Raw genomic sequence first — 17567 nt, forward strand, 5'->3', positions numbered from 1 at the left:
TGCCTATACCCCAGCCTGCCTGTGCCCCAGCCTGCCTGTGCCCCAGCCTGCCTGTACCCCAGCCTGCCTGTGCCCCAGCCTGCCTGTGCCCCAGCCTGCCTGTGCCCCAGCCTAGCTGCAGAGTGGACAGTTACTTCTTTCTGCTGCTAATGTCTTCTACAGAACCAGACAAGCTGACAAACTATAGGCAAATAGAAAGGAAAGGAGTAGAGCGAGTACCACAACCCCCTTCTTAGTTCTTGTGGTGTTGAATTATGAGAGATGCAAGGACTAGGATTGAGTCACAGGCCACTTACCTATGAGTGCCAAATGCCTCCCATAGGAAGGGTCTACCCTTTAACAGAGCAACAGGCCTCACTTGCAACTTGACTTCAGGGCAGAATATAGCTTTGCAGAGATCTGTCCATGATACACAACACCACATAGTAGCTGGCACAAACCCTGAGTAACAAAATTATGCCATTGGAGACTCACAGCACAAGGAAGAAATGGAGTCACCCTGAACTATTAGCTCTCTGTGGGGGATGTTATGTATACATACATTATGTTGTGGGCACAAGCCTGGCAGACATGAATCCCAGAGAGCTGCATCTGGGGATCCCTGATAGTGAGCCTCAGGTGGCTGTTCACTTTGGCTCCACATTTAAGAGAGTTCTAAAGTATCAGGAAGGATACTACAGCCAAAAACTTCCACAAGGCTATTCAGACAGGTGCTTTATCACAAAGCTATTTTATTTAGTTACATCATCTCTCTAGAATAAATTCTACAGTGATATTTACCGATGAATACAAACATGCCAGGGGCTGGCTACAGAGCGTAGATTTGCTGGTGTGGAAGGCAAGAATGGGCTCATCTTCTCAGTGTCTATTTCCCCAGGGGATGCTGACCCTGTGGAAAGCATTAAAAGATGTAATGAGATGTGAACTTTGACATGACTTCTTAATTCTACACTGCTGAAGAAAACAAGAATGCAAATATCAAGTAAGAAAAACAAGTTGAAAAAAAAAGAGTTCACAGGGCTGGCGAGATGGCTCAGTGGGTAAGAGCACTGACTGCTCTTCCTAAGGTCCTGAGTTCAAATCCCAGCAACCACATGGTGGCTCACAACCATCCATAATGAGATCTGATGCCGTCTTCTGGGGTGTCTAAAGACAGCTATTGTGTACTTACATATAAGAAATAAATAAGTCTTTTAAAAAAAAAGAGTTCACTGACTTAAATATATGTTTTTAAAAATTTCATGTCAGGTTAGTTTTTTCAGAGTACCACTGACTAATGTGAACATCTGTCATGAAGACAGGAGCCAGCACTGACAGGAGTGTGAGGTTTCATGTTTGCCCTCACCACATGTATCTACACAAACATCTCATATATGCACTCTTCTGAGAGAAGTCTTGGTATCAAAAAGCTGGTGGAGCACTTGCCTGCACACTGCCTCTGCAGCAGGCCTGAGATGCTGATGGGTTGCCGAGGCGGTCCTGTCCATGAACGGCCAGCACTGGGGGAAGGCCCTTGTGTTGCTCTGCTGGATAGCTGTGATGCTGGAGGTGGTGACACTGTCTTGTAGGGCACCTGCAATGGTGGGACTCTAACAAATTAAACAAAAACAAAGTCATAAATGTTCTTTATATCTCTGGTAACATGGTTATCCAAGCACTTACTACTGTGTGGCCTTAAAGGTCATCTGTTGATGAAAAACATGTTCTGAGTACTCAGGATGAATGAGGCCTGCTCTAGGCTGAGAAGGTGGTGAACAGGATCAGTCAGGAGGCTGCTTTTGTTCTGTCAGTGAACTTGGGGCTTTGCTGTACAGGTGTTGACCTGCTCTATCATTGCAGCATGCTTCAGCTTGTATCTACCTGTTTCTGGAAGCCACCTCACTCCACCTTCACCAGTTGCTTCCAGCAGTTATAGGCAGTTTAGCACTTCTCACTATGTGGTACCATCCTACTTCTTTAGGCTACCCTGCATCTCCTCCTCTGCTCATCCTTTACTCTCCAAGGGCTACAGGTTCTATTCTAAGCATTCTGGAAGCTTCCTTGGCAAGCTTGTCCAGATAATGCTTTTGACTATGGCCTCAAGAAAGCTGAGTCTTGACTCATGTGTGCTGCTCAGACCTAGCTCACGGCTGGACTCAACATGCTGTTATTTTCAGCTCACTGGATTCCCCTTCTTTGATAATCCCTACTTTTTATATATTTTATAGTTTTTGGACCTACTATAACCTTGTAGTTCCTTGGGACACTGCTCATCCTGAAGCAGCTAATCTCTGTAACTTATGAACAGTTGCCTGTGGGCACACTTCTCACAGGCAAACCCACTTGTCTAGATCCTTATTTTCCCTTTTCAAATTCACACATACCAACTTTTCTTGCCTATGCATTCTGGATGAGCACGGACTGTCAGTAAGCCCAGAGTCCACAGAGTTACCCAGAATAAACCATCATATTTCTTGCCTTCCACAGAAAACACGGCACAAGTCCATGCTTACTTTTCTCTGGTCTTTCTGTAACAATCTCTAGATAACTACCTCTGTTGCTATCTTACCACAGGTGATTCAAACAAAGCCTACTTGTTCTGTGTGTATAACCACACAGTCCAGAGGAGCCAGAAACTGGGTAGTGGGATTGCAGTAACAACACAATATATTACCAACCAGGGGATACAAAAGCCAGTAGAGAATGAGGTAAGGTTGGTGATTCAAGTTGAGTCAGCATCGAGGGAGAAAGTTCTCAGGATAGGCAGACTTCTTATCGGGTACATCAAGCAACAGACAAATGCAAATGACCCCAGGACCCAAGGGGCACACATGGCTACATGAATTAAGCAATGCACTTACTGAAACTGGGGTAGCTGGAGGTGGGCAATAAAATGCAGACTTGATCATGGCATTGTAGGATGTTCAAAGGCCTATGGAAAGCTGAAAGAGGAGGGCTTGCCTTAGGGAGACTGGCCTTTGATGCTCTAAATGTGTATGAGAGACACTGGGAGTTTCCTACCTGTCCATGGAAAAAGGTGTGGCTGAGTGAAAGATATGTCATTAGAATTGGTACACCACAGCTATGGGCCAAGCCAGTCTGTCTCTGCTTCTGTAAAATGTTTTATGGGGATACAGTCAGCCTGCTAGCTTCTACTCCTCCAGCCTCCAGCTTCTACTCATTCAAAGGCAAAGCTGAGAAGCTGTATGAAAATTAAGATTATTTACATCTTGGCTTTTACAGGAAACATTTGTGACCCTAGCCTACTCATTTAAAGAGCTACTGTGCACCTACTGTGCACCTATCTATTCACTACTTCTTTTTGAGGTCTCTAAGTCATACCTTGGATTAAAAACACAAACTATGAAGTGCAGCATATAATACAACCTTCTCCAAACATGGACATACAGGATTAAGAGACAACTTGTCAGTTTCAATCCTGGTTAAGGGCTTTGTTTAGCTTATGTTTTGCCCTAATGGCTACGTACCTGATAGCTTTTGTCATGCCTGCATGGCTGGGTGTCAAGCTGAGATGCTGGGGTCCCCGGCAGGAGACACTGCCTGTGGATGGGATAAAGCACACTGTATTAGTGTGTCACAGTACCAGATCATACCTGCTGGTGCTTCTCTAAAGGCATGGCCATGTCTCCACTGTGAGACCAGTATTAAGTGGCATATGCAACCACAGATCTTGTGGCTCTAGGCAGTTTTCTGAGTGTAACTATGGTCCATTCTGAGTGCCACAGAAGGGACATCTGTCTTTTTTTCTATCTTTGTACTTATGCCCTTTTCAACTTGGGCATAATGTGAACAATTCAAATAAATTGATGTCAGTAGTTGGGATCAGAACCAATCAGGCCAGCTGAGTTGTAGTCTCACAAAGTTGCCCCTGAGCCATGGTGTTTGTTCTGCTGGCCAGTGGTTAGTCAGGGAGGGCCAGCATGAATACCTGTGGAACACAGATGAGCAGTAAATATTGGATAACTGCATATGAAGGCTTGGAAAGCACCTCCAGGAGAATGCCCCACTTGCACGTAAAACGAATGTATACTCTTCTACTGTCAGGTGATGTTGGTATATGATTTTTTTTACAAGTTAATTTGGCTAAATTTCTTCAAGTCTTCTAACTTCTTAGAAATTGCATATTTAGTGTTTTATCAATTATATGGAATAGAATATTGAAATACCCAAATTATAGTTGTTGGATTTCTTTTTAATTTATTATATATTTGGGTTTGTTGTTTATACACAGTAATTATTTTATCTTTCTATTATAGTAAGCATATGGCATCATAAAATGTCCCTTTGCTACTAGTAATTGTTATTTTATTTATTTATTTATTTATTTAAATGATTTATTTATTTATTATATGTAAATACACTGTAGCTGTCTTCAGAGAGTCCAGAAGAGGGCGTCAGATCTCATTACAGATGACTGTGAACCACCGTGTGGTTGCTGGGATTTGAACTCAGGACCTTCTGAAGAGCAGTTGGTGCTCTTAACCACTAAGCCATCTCTCCAGCCCGAGGCATTGTTATCTTAAGATTTAGTTTGTCTAACTATGAGTAAAAGCTACTCTAGCTCCTTTCTGGATGCTATTTGTATGTCTGCTCTGTAAGTTTTCCTTCACCTATTTTACCTTTGAATTGAATACATTTCTTATAGACAGAATGTAAGCAGATTTTTATGCTAGTCTGACAATTTCTGGCTTTTTCCCTGGAGCATTTAGTCTAACCCACTTAAGGTAACTTTTGCTGTAGTTGGATTTGGTGTACTATGTGTTATGTTGTTTTGTTCTTATTCCCCTTGATATCTTTCCTTGTTACTTGTTGTTAGAAAAGACAAGCCCCTTGGAAGGACAGCTTGACAGTTCCTTAGAAAGCTAAACGTGTTCTTACTATAGGACCACAGTAATTAGGATCCTTTGTATTTACTTCAAAGAGTTATAAAACCTATGTTCACACAAAATCTTTAGTAGACAATACTACTAAAGATTTCAAGTTTTGGCAAACTTGATACCATTCAGGATGTCATTCAGTAAGTAAATGACAAACTATGATATATCTGTATTATTAAATATTATTAAACACTACAACAAATAACTTTTCAGGTCCTGAAAAGACACAGGAGAAGCATAGTGTATAATAGGAAGTCAAAGAAGCTTATCTGAGAAGACTACATTCTGGACTATTCTAACTGAATGGATTATGGAAAAGGCAAATCACACACACAGCAAAATGAACTGGGAATATAGATGCTTACAGATGTGCTGGTGGCAATACCTGGCTTTTACATGAGTGGTGGGGATCAAAATTGAGATTCTCATGCTTTTACAGCAAGCACTTACCCACTAAACTATTTCTCTAGCCACTGATGCTTATTTTTCTTAGAAATAAGCTAAGATACTGAGAGATGGGAACATTTTACTATTTGATTAAAACTCCTTCTTGGGCTAAAATATCCTAGCCCACAACTTTGGAGGCAGAAGATCCCTGCTCCACCAGAGGCCACATCAGCTGCCAGAACCTCAGGTAAGCCCCATACCTGCCACCCATGGATTACTCAAAACTCCAACACAATTCTTTATAGATCTTAAAAAGATAATACTCAACTTTGTATGGAAAAAAACAACAAAAAATCCAGCATAGCCAAAACAATCCTGTACAATAAAATGAATTTCTGGAGGTACCACCATCCATGATTTCAAGCTGTACTACATAGCTATAGTAATAAAAACTGCATGTTATTGGCCCTCCCTCCTTCCCTCCCTCCCTTCTTCCCTCCTTCCCTTCTTCCCTCCCTCCCTCCTTCCCTCCCTCCCTCCTTGTCTCTTTCCACTGTTTCACTAATAGCCCAGGTGTCCTTGAACTCATTATCCTTCTGTTGCAGCCTTCTGAGTGTCTGCCAGGATTACCAAATTAGAGAGACCATTGGATGACAATCAATAAATTTCTAATTCCTCATATTATTGGATTTCAATTGATTAGGATATGTTGGTAATATTAATTTTCAAATTAATATATTAAGAAAAAGTAGTTGTCACTTTCTGTTGTTTTTGTTGTAAAAGGTGAAATTAGGTTTGTGTGGATTTGTTGAAAGATTACCTCTTGCTCCTTCTAGGGTGTAGTTTTGCTTCTTATGTTGATGTTTTCCATCTATTATCCTTTGTAGGGCTAGATTTGTGGAAAGATATTGTGTAAATTTTGTTTTGTCATGGAATATCTTGTTTTCTCCATCTATGGTAATTGAGAGTTTTGTTGGGTACAGTAACCTGGGCTGGCATTTGTGTTCTTTCAGGAACTGTATGACATCTTCACAGGATCTTCTAGCTTTCATAGTCTCTGGTGAGAAGTCTGGTGTAATTCTGATAGGCCTGCCTTTCTATGTTACTTGACCTTTTTCCCTTACTGCTTTTAAAATTCTTTGTTTAGTGAATTTGGTGTTTGGATTATTATGTGAGGGAAGGAATTTCTTTTCTGGTCCAGTCTATTTGAAGTTCTGTAGGCTTCTTGTATGTTCATGAGCATCTCTTTCTTTAGGTTAGGGAAGTTTTCTTCCTAATTTTGTTGAAGATATTTACTGGCCCATTACATTGGGAGTCTTCATTCTCTTTTATACCTATTATCCTTAGGTTTGGTCTTCTCAGTGCATCCTGGATTTCCTGGATGCTTTGGATTAGGAGCTTTTTGCTTTTTGCATTTTCCTTGACTGTTGTATCAATGTTTTTTATGGAATCTTCAGCCCCTGAGATTCTCTCTTTTATCTCTTGTATTCTGTAGTGACGTTTGCATCTATGACTCCTGATTTCTTTCCTAGGTTTTCTAACTCCCAGGTTGGCATTTATTATTTATTTATTATTATTGTTTCTATTTCTATTTTTAGGTCCTGGATGATTTTGTTCATTTCCTTCACCTGTATGATTGTATTTTCTAGTAATTCTTTAAGGATGTGTGTGTGTGTGTGTGTGTATGTGTTTCTCCTTTAAAGGCTTCTAGCTGCTTACCTGTGTTCTCCTGTATTTCTTTGAGGGTGCTATTTATGTCTTTCTTAAAGTCCTGTATCATCATCATGAGAAGTGATTTTAGATCTGAATCTTGTTTTTCTGGTGTAATGGTGTGTCTAAGACTTGCTATGGTGGGAGAATTGGGTTCTGATGATGCCAAGTTACCTTGGATTTTGTTGCTTATGTTCTTACACTTGCCTCTGGCCATCTGGTTATCTCTAGTGCTACCTACCCTGGCTAAATCAGACTGGAGCCTGTCATTCCTGTAATCCTGGTTGTGTCAGAACTCCTTAGAATTAAGCTGTCTCTGTGATCCTCTGATCCTGAGATCCTGGGCCCATTAGAGAACCTGGGAGTAGAGTTTCCTCTGGGTATTATGGGACTCACTGCGGAGTTTGAGCCCAAGGTCTGCTCAGGGCACTGGCCCAGAAGCAATCCGCACCACTGGGCTGACAGAGTTCCTGTGTGCCTGGGTCCTGCTGGTCCCAGTTACTCCCAGTGTTGGGACACATGTTGTGTCCTCCTCACCTTTGATCCTATCCATAATTATTATTACTGTATATAGTTTATTATTCTAAGAAAAGAGCTTTTTTTGGAGGAACCGTAGAGAGAATATCTTGTGTATTGTACAAATGTATCACCTGTTAATTAAAAAAAAAAAAAAACCTATGTCCTATAAGAAAGGATAAATAGAAGGTAGGACATCTCATAGGCAAAGAGAATTTTAGGATAGAGCCAGTCACAGGGGAGTTTCTGGGGAAGATGTGAGGGGATAGACTCATGGTACTGGAGCAGAGGTAACCAGCCATGTGGCAGAATGTAGACTAGTATCAATAAATGGATTATGTTAAGATATTAGCTAGTCAGGGAATGAACCTAGCTATGTGACCTATGAATTTGCAAATATATTTTGAGTCTGAGTCATTCTGGGAGCTTGGGGCTGGGAGGAAAACAGCTCATTATAGACCAATTTCCCTTATGAACATGAATGCAAAAATACTCAACAAAACACTCTCAAACTGAATCCAAGAATACATAAAAAAGATTATCCACCATGATGAAGTAGGCTTCATCCCGGAGATGGCTGGAAGGTTCAACATATAAAAATCAGTCAGTGTAATCCACCATATAAACAACCTGTAGAGACCATATCCTGAGGTTAGGCATGGCCCCTGGATGAAGGATGGTGCCACCCACTCATCTCAAAAATATTAACCCAGAATCACTCCTGTCTAAAGAAAATGCAGGGAGAAAGAGTGGAGTAGAGACTGAAGGAAAGGCCATCCAGAGACTGCCCAACCTAGGAATCCATCCCATCTGCAGACACCAAACCCAGACACTATAGCTGATGCCAAGAAGGGCTTGTAGACAGGAGCCTGGTATAGCTGTCCCCTGAGAGGCTCTGCCAGCACCTGACCAATATAGATGCAGATACAGCCAGCCATTAGACTGAGCATGGCGACCCCAATGGAGGAGTCAGGGGAAGGACTGAAGGAATTTGTAACTCCATAGGAAGAACAACAAATCAACCAACCAGACTCCCAGAGCTCCCAGGGATTAAAACCCCAACCAAAGAGTACACATAGAGGGACCCAAGGCTCCAGCTGAATATGTAGTAGAGGATGGCCTTATCTGTCATCAATGAGAGGGGAGGCCCTTGGTGCTGTTGGGGAATGTGAGGGCCATGAGGTGGGAGTGGGTTTGGGAGCACCCTCATAGAAGCAGGGGGGAGGGTGGATGGGATAGGAGGTTTGTGGAGGGGAAATTGGGAAAAGGGATAACGTTTGAAATATAAATAAATAAAATAACCAATTAAAAAACCCAAAGGCAAGATCTCTGCACCCCCCAAAAGAAAATCAATGTAACCCACCATATAAACAAAGTGAAAGAAAAAAACCCCACATGATCATTTCATTAGATGCTGGAAAAGTCCCTGAAAAACTCTAACACCCCTTCATGATAAAAGTCTTGGAGAGATTAGGGATAAAAGGGATATGCCTAAACACATAATCAAGGCAATTTACAGCAAGCCACTGGCCAACATCAAATTAAATAGTGAGAAAATAATTTTTTTACTAAAATCAGGAACAAGACAAGGCTGTCTATTCTCTCCATATCTATTCAATATAGTACTTGAAGTCCTAGCTAGAACAATAATATAACTGAAAGAGATCAATGGGGTACAAATTAAAAATAAAGAAGCCAAAGTATCATTATTTGCAGGTATGATAGCATACATAAGCAATCCTAAAAATTCTACCAGGGAACTCCAAAAGCTGATAAGCACCTTCAATTAAGTGTGTGGATCAACTCAAAAGAAAGTAGTAGACCTCCTGTACACAAATGACAAATGTGTTGAGAAAGAAATGGGGGAACAGTATCCTTTGCAACTGAAAGGAAGTGTGTTGGCTCAGGACCCACAAGACCAAGTCCTTAGCACAAAGGAGATTTATTTGCTCTGGAGGGATAGAGGGAGGGGATAAGAGACAAAGACAGGAGATAGGGAATGAGGAAGAAGAGGAAAGGAACAAGGGAGGAGGAGGAGGGGTATTTTTCTTGGAGTGGAGCTGCCTCTGGATAGAAAAGAGATAGACAAGGCACATAGGAAAATGGAAGTTTATGAAGGTACAGAGGGAAACCCAATGTTAGTATGAGGTGCTTAATTTTAATTGGGTGAGCCAAAGGGGGATTTTTATTGGTGGACTTCAATACTTTTATAGCTGGATCTTGGTAGTCAGCATCAGGCGGAGGAAGTAGCTAAATAAGGGAATAGACCTTTGTGGCTAGCTTTAGGAATGTAATCTAATGGTTTTTAACAATGCAGAGTGAATGGGAGAGAAGGGCAAGGCCTGCTAGAGCCATGCTTGCCACCCCTGAGCTGACATTCAACAACAGCCATAAATAATAAAAGTATCTTGGGGTAAGTAACTAAGCAAGTGAAAGACTTGTATGATAAAAACTTCTCTGAAGAAAGAAACTGAAGATATCAGAAGATGGAATGATCTCCCATGCTCATGGATCAATAGAATTAATATACCGCCTGCTTCCCCTCCCCCTCCTCACAAGTTGGGAAGCCCACATCATTACTCCTTGCCTAAGACCTATAAAATCCCCTTGTATTTAGCTCAGGTGCTCAATTTCCCTAGTCCTTGGGACTGGTGAAATGGCTCAGGAGTTGCATTTAATAAACCTGCCTTTATCTACTTCTTTTCTTTTCTTTTTTTTTTTTCATTCCTGAGACAGGGTTTCTCTGTGTAGCCCTGGCTGTCCTGGAACTCACTCTGTAGACCAGGCTGGCCTTAAACTCAGAAATCTGCCTGCCTCTGCCTCCCAAGTTCTGGAATTAAAGGCGTGAGCCACCACTGCCCGGACTTTATCTACTTTTAATCCGGTCTAATCTGGCCTATACTATTACAATCTACAGATTGTAATTCCCATCAAAATTCCAACACAATTCTTTATAGATCTTAAAAAGATAATACTCAAGTTTGTATGGAAAAAAACAACAAAAAATCCAGCATAGCTAAAACAATCCTGTACAATAAGAGAATTTCTGGAGGTACCACCATCCATGATTTCAAGCTGCACTACACAGCTATAGTAATAAAAACTGCATGTTATTGGAATAAAAAAGACAGGTTGATCAATGGAATTGAGTTGAAGATCCAGACTTAATTAAATCCACACACCTCTGAGTACCTCATTTTTGATAAAGAAGCTAGAAATACACAATGGAAAAATGGAAGCATCTTCCACAAATGGTACTGGTCTAATTGGATGTCAGCATGTAGAAGAATGTGAATAGATCCATATCTATTACCCTGTACAAAACTCAAGTCCAAGTGGATCAAAGACTTCAACATAAAACCAAGTACACTAAACCTAATAAAAGAGAAAGTGGGAATAGCCTTGAATGCACCGACACAGGAGACAACATCCTGAACAGAGCATTGATAGTGCAAGCTCTAAGATCAATAATTAATACATGGGACCTCATAGAACTGAGAAGCTTCTGTAAGGCAAAGGACACTGTCAATAGGACATAACAGCAGCCTATAGAATGGGAACGATTCCCAGCAACTCCACATTTGACAGAAGGCTAATATCCAAATGAAATAAAGAACTTGAGAAACTAGACATGAACAAACCAAACAACCATATTTAAAAATATGGGGTATAGATCTAAACAGAGAATTCTCAACAGAGGAATCTCAAATGGCTGAGAGATACTTACAGAAGTCTTCAACATCCTTAGTCACTAGGAAATGAAAATCAAAACTACTTTGAGATTCAATCTTAAACCTGTCAGAATGGCTAAGATAAAAACCACAAGTGACAGCTCATACTGGTAGGATGTAGAGCATAAAGAACATTCCTCCATTGCTGCTGAGAGGACAAACTTATATAGCTACTATGAAAATCAATATGGCAGTTTCTCAGAAATTTGGGACTTGATCTACCTCAAGACCCAGCTATACTATTGGATATATACCCAAATGACACTCTGTCTTACCACATGGACACTTACTTGCTATGTTCATAACAGCTTTATTCATAATAGTTAGAAACTGGAAACAACCTTGCTTCATGGAAGAATGGATAAAGAAAATGTGGTACATTATACAATAGAGTATTACTCAGCTGTTTAAAACAGTAACTTCATCCAGTGCAGGCAAAGGAATAGAATTAGAAAAAAAAAAATCATTCTGAGTTAAGTAATCCAGACCCAGAAGGATTAACATAGTATGTACTCACTTGTAAATGGACATTAGCTGATAAATGAAGTTAATCATGCTGTAGTCCACAGACCCAGAGAGGGTGAGTAACAAGGAGGGCTCAATGGGGGGATGCATGGATCTCTCTGGGAAGGGAAAAGAGAATAGATTTTGTGGATGGTATGGGGGTGGGGACGGGAACAGGAGGAATCAGGTAGGGTGAGTGGAAGGGATGGAAGGAGACAGTACTAGGAGAGACAACTGGAACTGGAGGGCATTTGGAGGGTGATGTGGAAACCTAGAATAGAAACTTCCTGAAATCTATGAGAGTGATCATAGTAATGGGGGATACAGAGCCTGAAGTAGGCATCCTCTAAAACCAGGCAAGGCTTCCACTGAGACACCAACCTGGCCACAAAACATTTGACCTACATTCTGTCCTGCTTGCAAGATATCCTGGGGTAATGGTGACTTAGAACTTGTGGAAGTGGCCTACCAATGACTGGTCCCACTTGAGGCCTTTGTTATGAGAGGGAGCTCATACCTGGCATTGCCTGGATGACCAGGAATCAGAGGCTAGATAGCCCAGAGGCCTAAGATAGAACCAAATACAATTGGCCAAAATGAATGAATGAATGAATGAGATAATTCCTAATGATATTCTGCTATACTCATAGATCAGTTCCTAGCCCAATTATTATCAGAGAGGCATCATCCACCAACCGATGGGAGCAGATGCAAAGACACACAGCCAAACACTAGTGGAGCCAGAGGGACGCCACAGAAGAGGTAGAAGAAAGGCTGCAGGACCCAGAGGGAACAAAGACACATGAGAACACTGCTCATAGAATCAATGAAGCAGGGGTCATACAGGATCACAGAGACTGAAGCAACAGTCATAGACTCTGTGTAGGTCTCAGCTAGGTACTTATGGACTCCTAACAGTAGATAAAGACATAATGAGAGTTTTGGTTTTGAAAAACTCAGTTATCCTATATTAATGTTTTTGTTTTAATCCCAAGTGTGGGATTCTGGGGCTGCTTCAGTTTGTCCACAGCCATTAACTATGATTGTCTCGAGCTCTAGGAGGAGCGTGATCTTTGCCAGCTGCAGAAATCTGTGGGAACTCTGGAGAGGACATAGATGCCAGTGCCTCCAGAAGTGTGAGAGGCACTCTGAAGAACAAGGACACTGCTGCTGGTCCCTGCTGCTCCTGGTTGCTGTTGTTGTAGTTTGACGAGAAGAAGTTGGAGATATCTTGATGATGAAGATTGGACTGGCCTCAAGAAACACAATGTCCTTAATCAGCAGGAAGTAGTCAAAAGAGATCTATATCTCCTTTCCCCTCCAACCTTTTTTCTCTCTTACCTAGTATAGGGTTTGGAAGGGATTAGGGTGAAATGAAGGTTGGAAGGGAGGTAAAGATAGAATAGCCCACCAACAGTGGAAGGTATCTGACTCCCTTGCCTGCTCCTGGAGCCTTTTCTTTCTACTGGGTTGACTTGTCTAGCCTTGGTAGGAGGGTTTGTGTCTTATTGTAACGTATTATGCTATGTTTGGTTGATATTCATGGGTGAAGGAAAATGGAAAAAGAGTAGAACTGGGTAAGAGGGGGGTTTGGGGGTGGAAGGCTAAGCAGAGTAGAAACTGTGATCAGGATGTAATGTATGAGAGAAAAATTAAAAAAAAAAAAAAGGAAAAAAAGACTCCTCTCTGGTATCACAGCTGCCGTGAATGAAGAACTACTCATCAAGCAGCCAGTTGGATGACCCCATGTCAGCACTGACTGTTCTAAACACTTCATGGATGCTTTGTGGAAACTATAGCTGCTTGCTGCTAAAGTACAGATCCAGCCTTTGAATGCATATCATTGACACAATTATTTCAAACAGCTGTACTAGAGTCTGCTATCACAAATTTCAGTGAAGTTTTCACCAAAGCCAGAAGGAAGCATATTCCCTGGTGATTTAACGGAGGGACTATGACTATAAAATGGACAATGCTGTAACTGGTGAATGCAGCAGGCCATTTACATGACAATGGCTGCTATTGTTGCAAACCCCTTTGTGACTGTATAAGCAGGTTGTTCAACTCACTTTGGAGTCAGCCTGGGATATGTTCTTATGTTGTATCTGGGTTACACATTAGGCCCAAGTCTTCCCTCAAGTATTCTTCTTGCCTACTTTAAATCTCCATAATTAATGTAGCAGGATGAGCTGGTTAACACTAAGAAAGAAAAGACAGCAGTGGAACAGTAAAGAATAGTAACCCAATAAATTAGCTAAAGAACCACACCAACTGTATAAGCAAGACAGAAGAGAACAATAATTGTAGAAGCAATTTCAGTGGGAGCCATAGGAGCAATTGATAGTAATGGCCAGAGTCATGGCAACAGTGACAGATGCAGTGGTGACAGTGGCAAGAACCACAGTAGAGGCAGCAGAAGTGTCATCAACTGTTGTCTACGGGCCTTCCAGGAAGCCCTGCCTTGCCCCAAAATAAAGGGGTTGGTGGCCATGGGCATCAAGGGATGGGTCCTTCCACCTGGTGTGCCACTGATGTATGCTTGTTTGATCTGGAAACACAGATCCCTTACACGGGAAACAAGAATACTGATTATATCTTGTGGTTTGTGTCTGACATGTGTTCTACTTTTGCTACGTGATCATCACTCTGCTCTGAGAACTCTTCCTTGTGCCCCCTAGTGTCTAGTGGTATCAGTGACAGTGGCAACAACAACAAGAGGCAATTGAAGTGTTGTGGATATTGGCCAAGCCTCAAGGGTCTCAAACGTCCTAGGCCTGAAACCTGGGGATCCTAGAATCTTAGACACTGAGGCTGTAATAGCAACCACTGTCGAAGGCTAGGGGATACTAACTTTGTAGGCCTACACAATCACTATAGCATCTGTAATCTAATACCAACAATCATGCCTGAGTCCTGCACGTAAATCACAATACTACAGAGTGCCACCTGGTCCTGCCTACAGCTTTGGTAAAGACAAGGGTTATAAAAGCTGTTAAAGATCAGCACTGGTGGAGTTTCTCATTTACCCACCATTCCATGACCAGGTAGAGCAAAAGACCAGAACTGGCTAGTAATATTTTGAGTGACGTTAATTGCTTTTCTTTGTGTATACGTACCTAAAGTCCAGGGGTTAATGATAGGTATCTTCCTCTATCATTCTCTATTTCAGTCTTTGAGATATGGAATCTTCCAAATTTGCCAAATCTGAAACTTTCCAACTAAGCTGGACTGGTTGGCTAGTGAGCTTTAGGGATCCATCTTTCTCTGCTTCCTCAGTACTAGGCTGTGCACTGTTGTGCCTAGGTTTTTTTTGTTTTTGTTTTTTTTGTTTTGTTTGTTTTTTTCAAGACAGGGTTTCTCTGTATAGTTCTGGCTATCTTGGAACTCACTCTATAGACTAGGCTGGCCTCGAACTCAGAAATCCACCTGCCTCTGCCTCCCAAGTGCTGGGATTAAAGGTGTGCGCCACTACCACCTGGCTTGTGCCTAGTTTTTAATGTGGGTACCTGGGAAATAGAACTCAGGTCCTCACACTTCTATAGCAAGCACTTTATTCACTGAGATTTCTCTCTACTTAAATAAGTTATTTTTAAATTGTTCCACCTATACAAGGATAGAGCAGGGGAGAACTGTGAGGAAAGACAGTATGCTTTGAATTTTGGCCCATTAGATAATGAGAGCTCCCACACCCAGACAGGAAGAGGGCTGGGTATATTAGAGAACCCATATGAGAAGAACTACGGTCTGGAAAGATCACTAGACAAGACCCATCAGGGCAATGGACCAGCAATCTAAGTGGATTACCAGCAAATAAAAAGGCAAAACAACTTAGATTAAACCACAAGGAGACAGGAAAACAAGATCAGTTTTTTTCCCATCTTAAGAGTTTCTCCTAAAATGGTTCACAGTATCTCTGCTGAGGTGAACCAAATTCTCAGACAACTAGTTGTTGTGAATGGCCCTGTTGCTGTTTGTATTTTGATGCTAATTCTACTTTCCCAAGAGAGGTTGCCTAGGACTAGGAGTGAAGAGTGAGTCACATACTCAGGTGACTTGTCAACTTTTTCCCTATTTTAACTTGTAAAATAAAGGTTAGAGTCGGTGATTGGGCAATGGAAGGGAAGGTGGAGCTGAAAAGTTTTAGGGAGAAGGAGGAGAGGAGAAGAGGAGAGGATGACAGAGGAGAAGGAGGTGGAAGGAAAATGGAGCAGAAGCACATGGCCTGGAGAAACCGCAAGTTAAAGGGGATCTCATAGTTGGGAAATATAGTAGTGTAGTGATAGATCTGCTCAATCTAGCTGCGCAGCTTGTATTCACATTACGCATTCATACTAATTGTATTGTGTTTTCTTTGCTCGGGCTTATTTGGGTTGGAGATTTACCACAACAACTAGTGGAGGGCAGCCCTTAAATAGGTAAGTAACAACAGCTTTGGTGAAATACGTCTTTCAGGGAACATATCCAAGTTTGTGCATAAATGTGAAGTAGGCATAGGAACTTTTACTTACCCATGCGTCCATCCTGAGGTGGACTAATCAGAGAGATTCTTGAAGGGCCTGCTGCCATCTCAGGCTATATATGCAAAGGAAAACAACTAGTGAAATTTCCAAACTGCCACTTGTGAGAGTCCAGTTCTATTCATAAGGACCCATGTCCTGGAGCTCTAGCTCTGCAGTCCTGTTACCTCTAATAAAACCCCCTGCATACTGGATGATAGCCCTATAGGCTGAGATAGAACAGGGCAGGGCAGGGCAGGGCAGAGGATTACCTCTGTTCTCCCAGGCCCTGAAATAGTAAATGATTTGGAACTCCACTAAATTCTGTTAGAATTATCAGCAGAGGAAAGGACAAGTAATCTGAATGATCTTGGTTGGAGCTGCCTAGCTGAATCTTGCTTAGATCCCCTTTTCCCAGAGACATTAGGAGCACACAGGTAATATCACCATCTTTGCTTGATCCAGAGAAGACCTTCTGGCTTGCAAAGTTTAAATGTTTATCTGTCCCCTTTTCAGATGTCTGCCAATATGTAGCCTGGCACTTAGATTTGAAGTTTCACTCACTGAATTATGATTTTTTCAGCTGTAAGGTACCAACTGTTACTATTATCTTCATTATCTCTAGCTCACCCCAACACTCAGTTGCTAAGGAAGACTGAAACTGAATGACTTGACAAAGAGTTCTTCTTCACCATTAATATGAGAATCTGGAGAACTACAAGTACACGTAAAACCATGAAACAAGACCTCAGGTAGAGAGGTAGAAGCAAGTGTCTAGTCTCCAAGGAACTGATATATGTGTCAGGGAACTGTAAACTTCTGGGAGGCCCAAGGTAAGGAGTAGGGGTTGGGGTGGTGCCCAGTGTAGACTGGGTAGACACTGGAGAAAGTGAGCATATACAAGAGGTAAGCTGAACAGAGGTGCAATTGACCTTTGTGCCAATGTCCAAGGAACTGAAGCATCTCCTCCTTAAGGCATGAATAATTCTTCATTCCCTCTTAAACTCCTATTTACTCTGGAATCTATATTTCATCACAAGCAGGTTCGGGAGACTCCCTTAGAAGTGGACATAACTCCTGATTAACAAGTACACATATTGGTAGCTACCTTGGAAGGCTATTAGGAGAATGGTCCTCATTTACAAAGCTCTTAGAACAGTGCTAGTTTGAAGGCAGATCTATTAAAGGTCCTTGAAGCAACACACAATAAGGAACTCACACCATAGAAAAAGTGCCATCATAATGCATGTGGTTTCCCACCTTTGCTGCATTCTAATGTTTACAGCCCACTTGGTAATGACCCGGCCTTGTGAAACAGCTCTGAGGGCTTCATGTTTGAATAATAT

General features: G+C 41.7%; 1 protein-coding gene across 1 annotated transcript in view; it reads right to left on the minus strand.

Moving 5' to 3' along the window:
• Positions 1 to 701: 701 nt before the first annotated feature.
• Rnf212 (ring finger protein 212) overlaps positions 702 to 17567 on the minus strand; it is a 40854-nt gene continuing 23988 nt past the window's right edge. Inside the window, exons 9-12 of the mRNA XM_031342238.1 lie at positions 16234 to 16297; positions 3468 to 3540; positions 1426 to 1589; positions 702 to 889 (exon numbers count right to left, since the gene is read on the minus strand). Of these exons, the coding sequence (XP_031198098.1) occupies positions 777 to 889; positions 1426 to 1589; positions 3468 to 3540; positions 16234 to 16297 (414 nt within the window). The 3' untranslated portion in view covers positions 702 to 776. The remainder of the gene's footprint in view (positions 890 to 1425; positions 1590 to 3467; positions 3541 to 16233; positions 16298 to 17567) is intronic.

Source organism: Mastomys coucha, unplaced genomic scaffold (genome assembly GCF_008632895.1).
Source record: "Mastomys coucha isolate ucsf_1 unplaced genomic scaffold, UCSF_Mcou_1 pScaffold22, whole genome shotgun sequence".
In the NCBI taxonomy this organism is placed as follows: domain Eukaryota; kingdom Metazoa; phylum Chordata; class Mammalia; order Rodentia; family Muridae; genus Mastomys; species Mastomys coucha.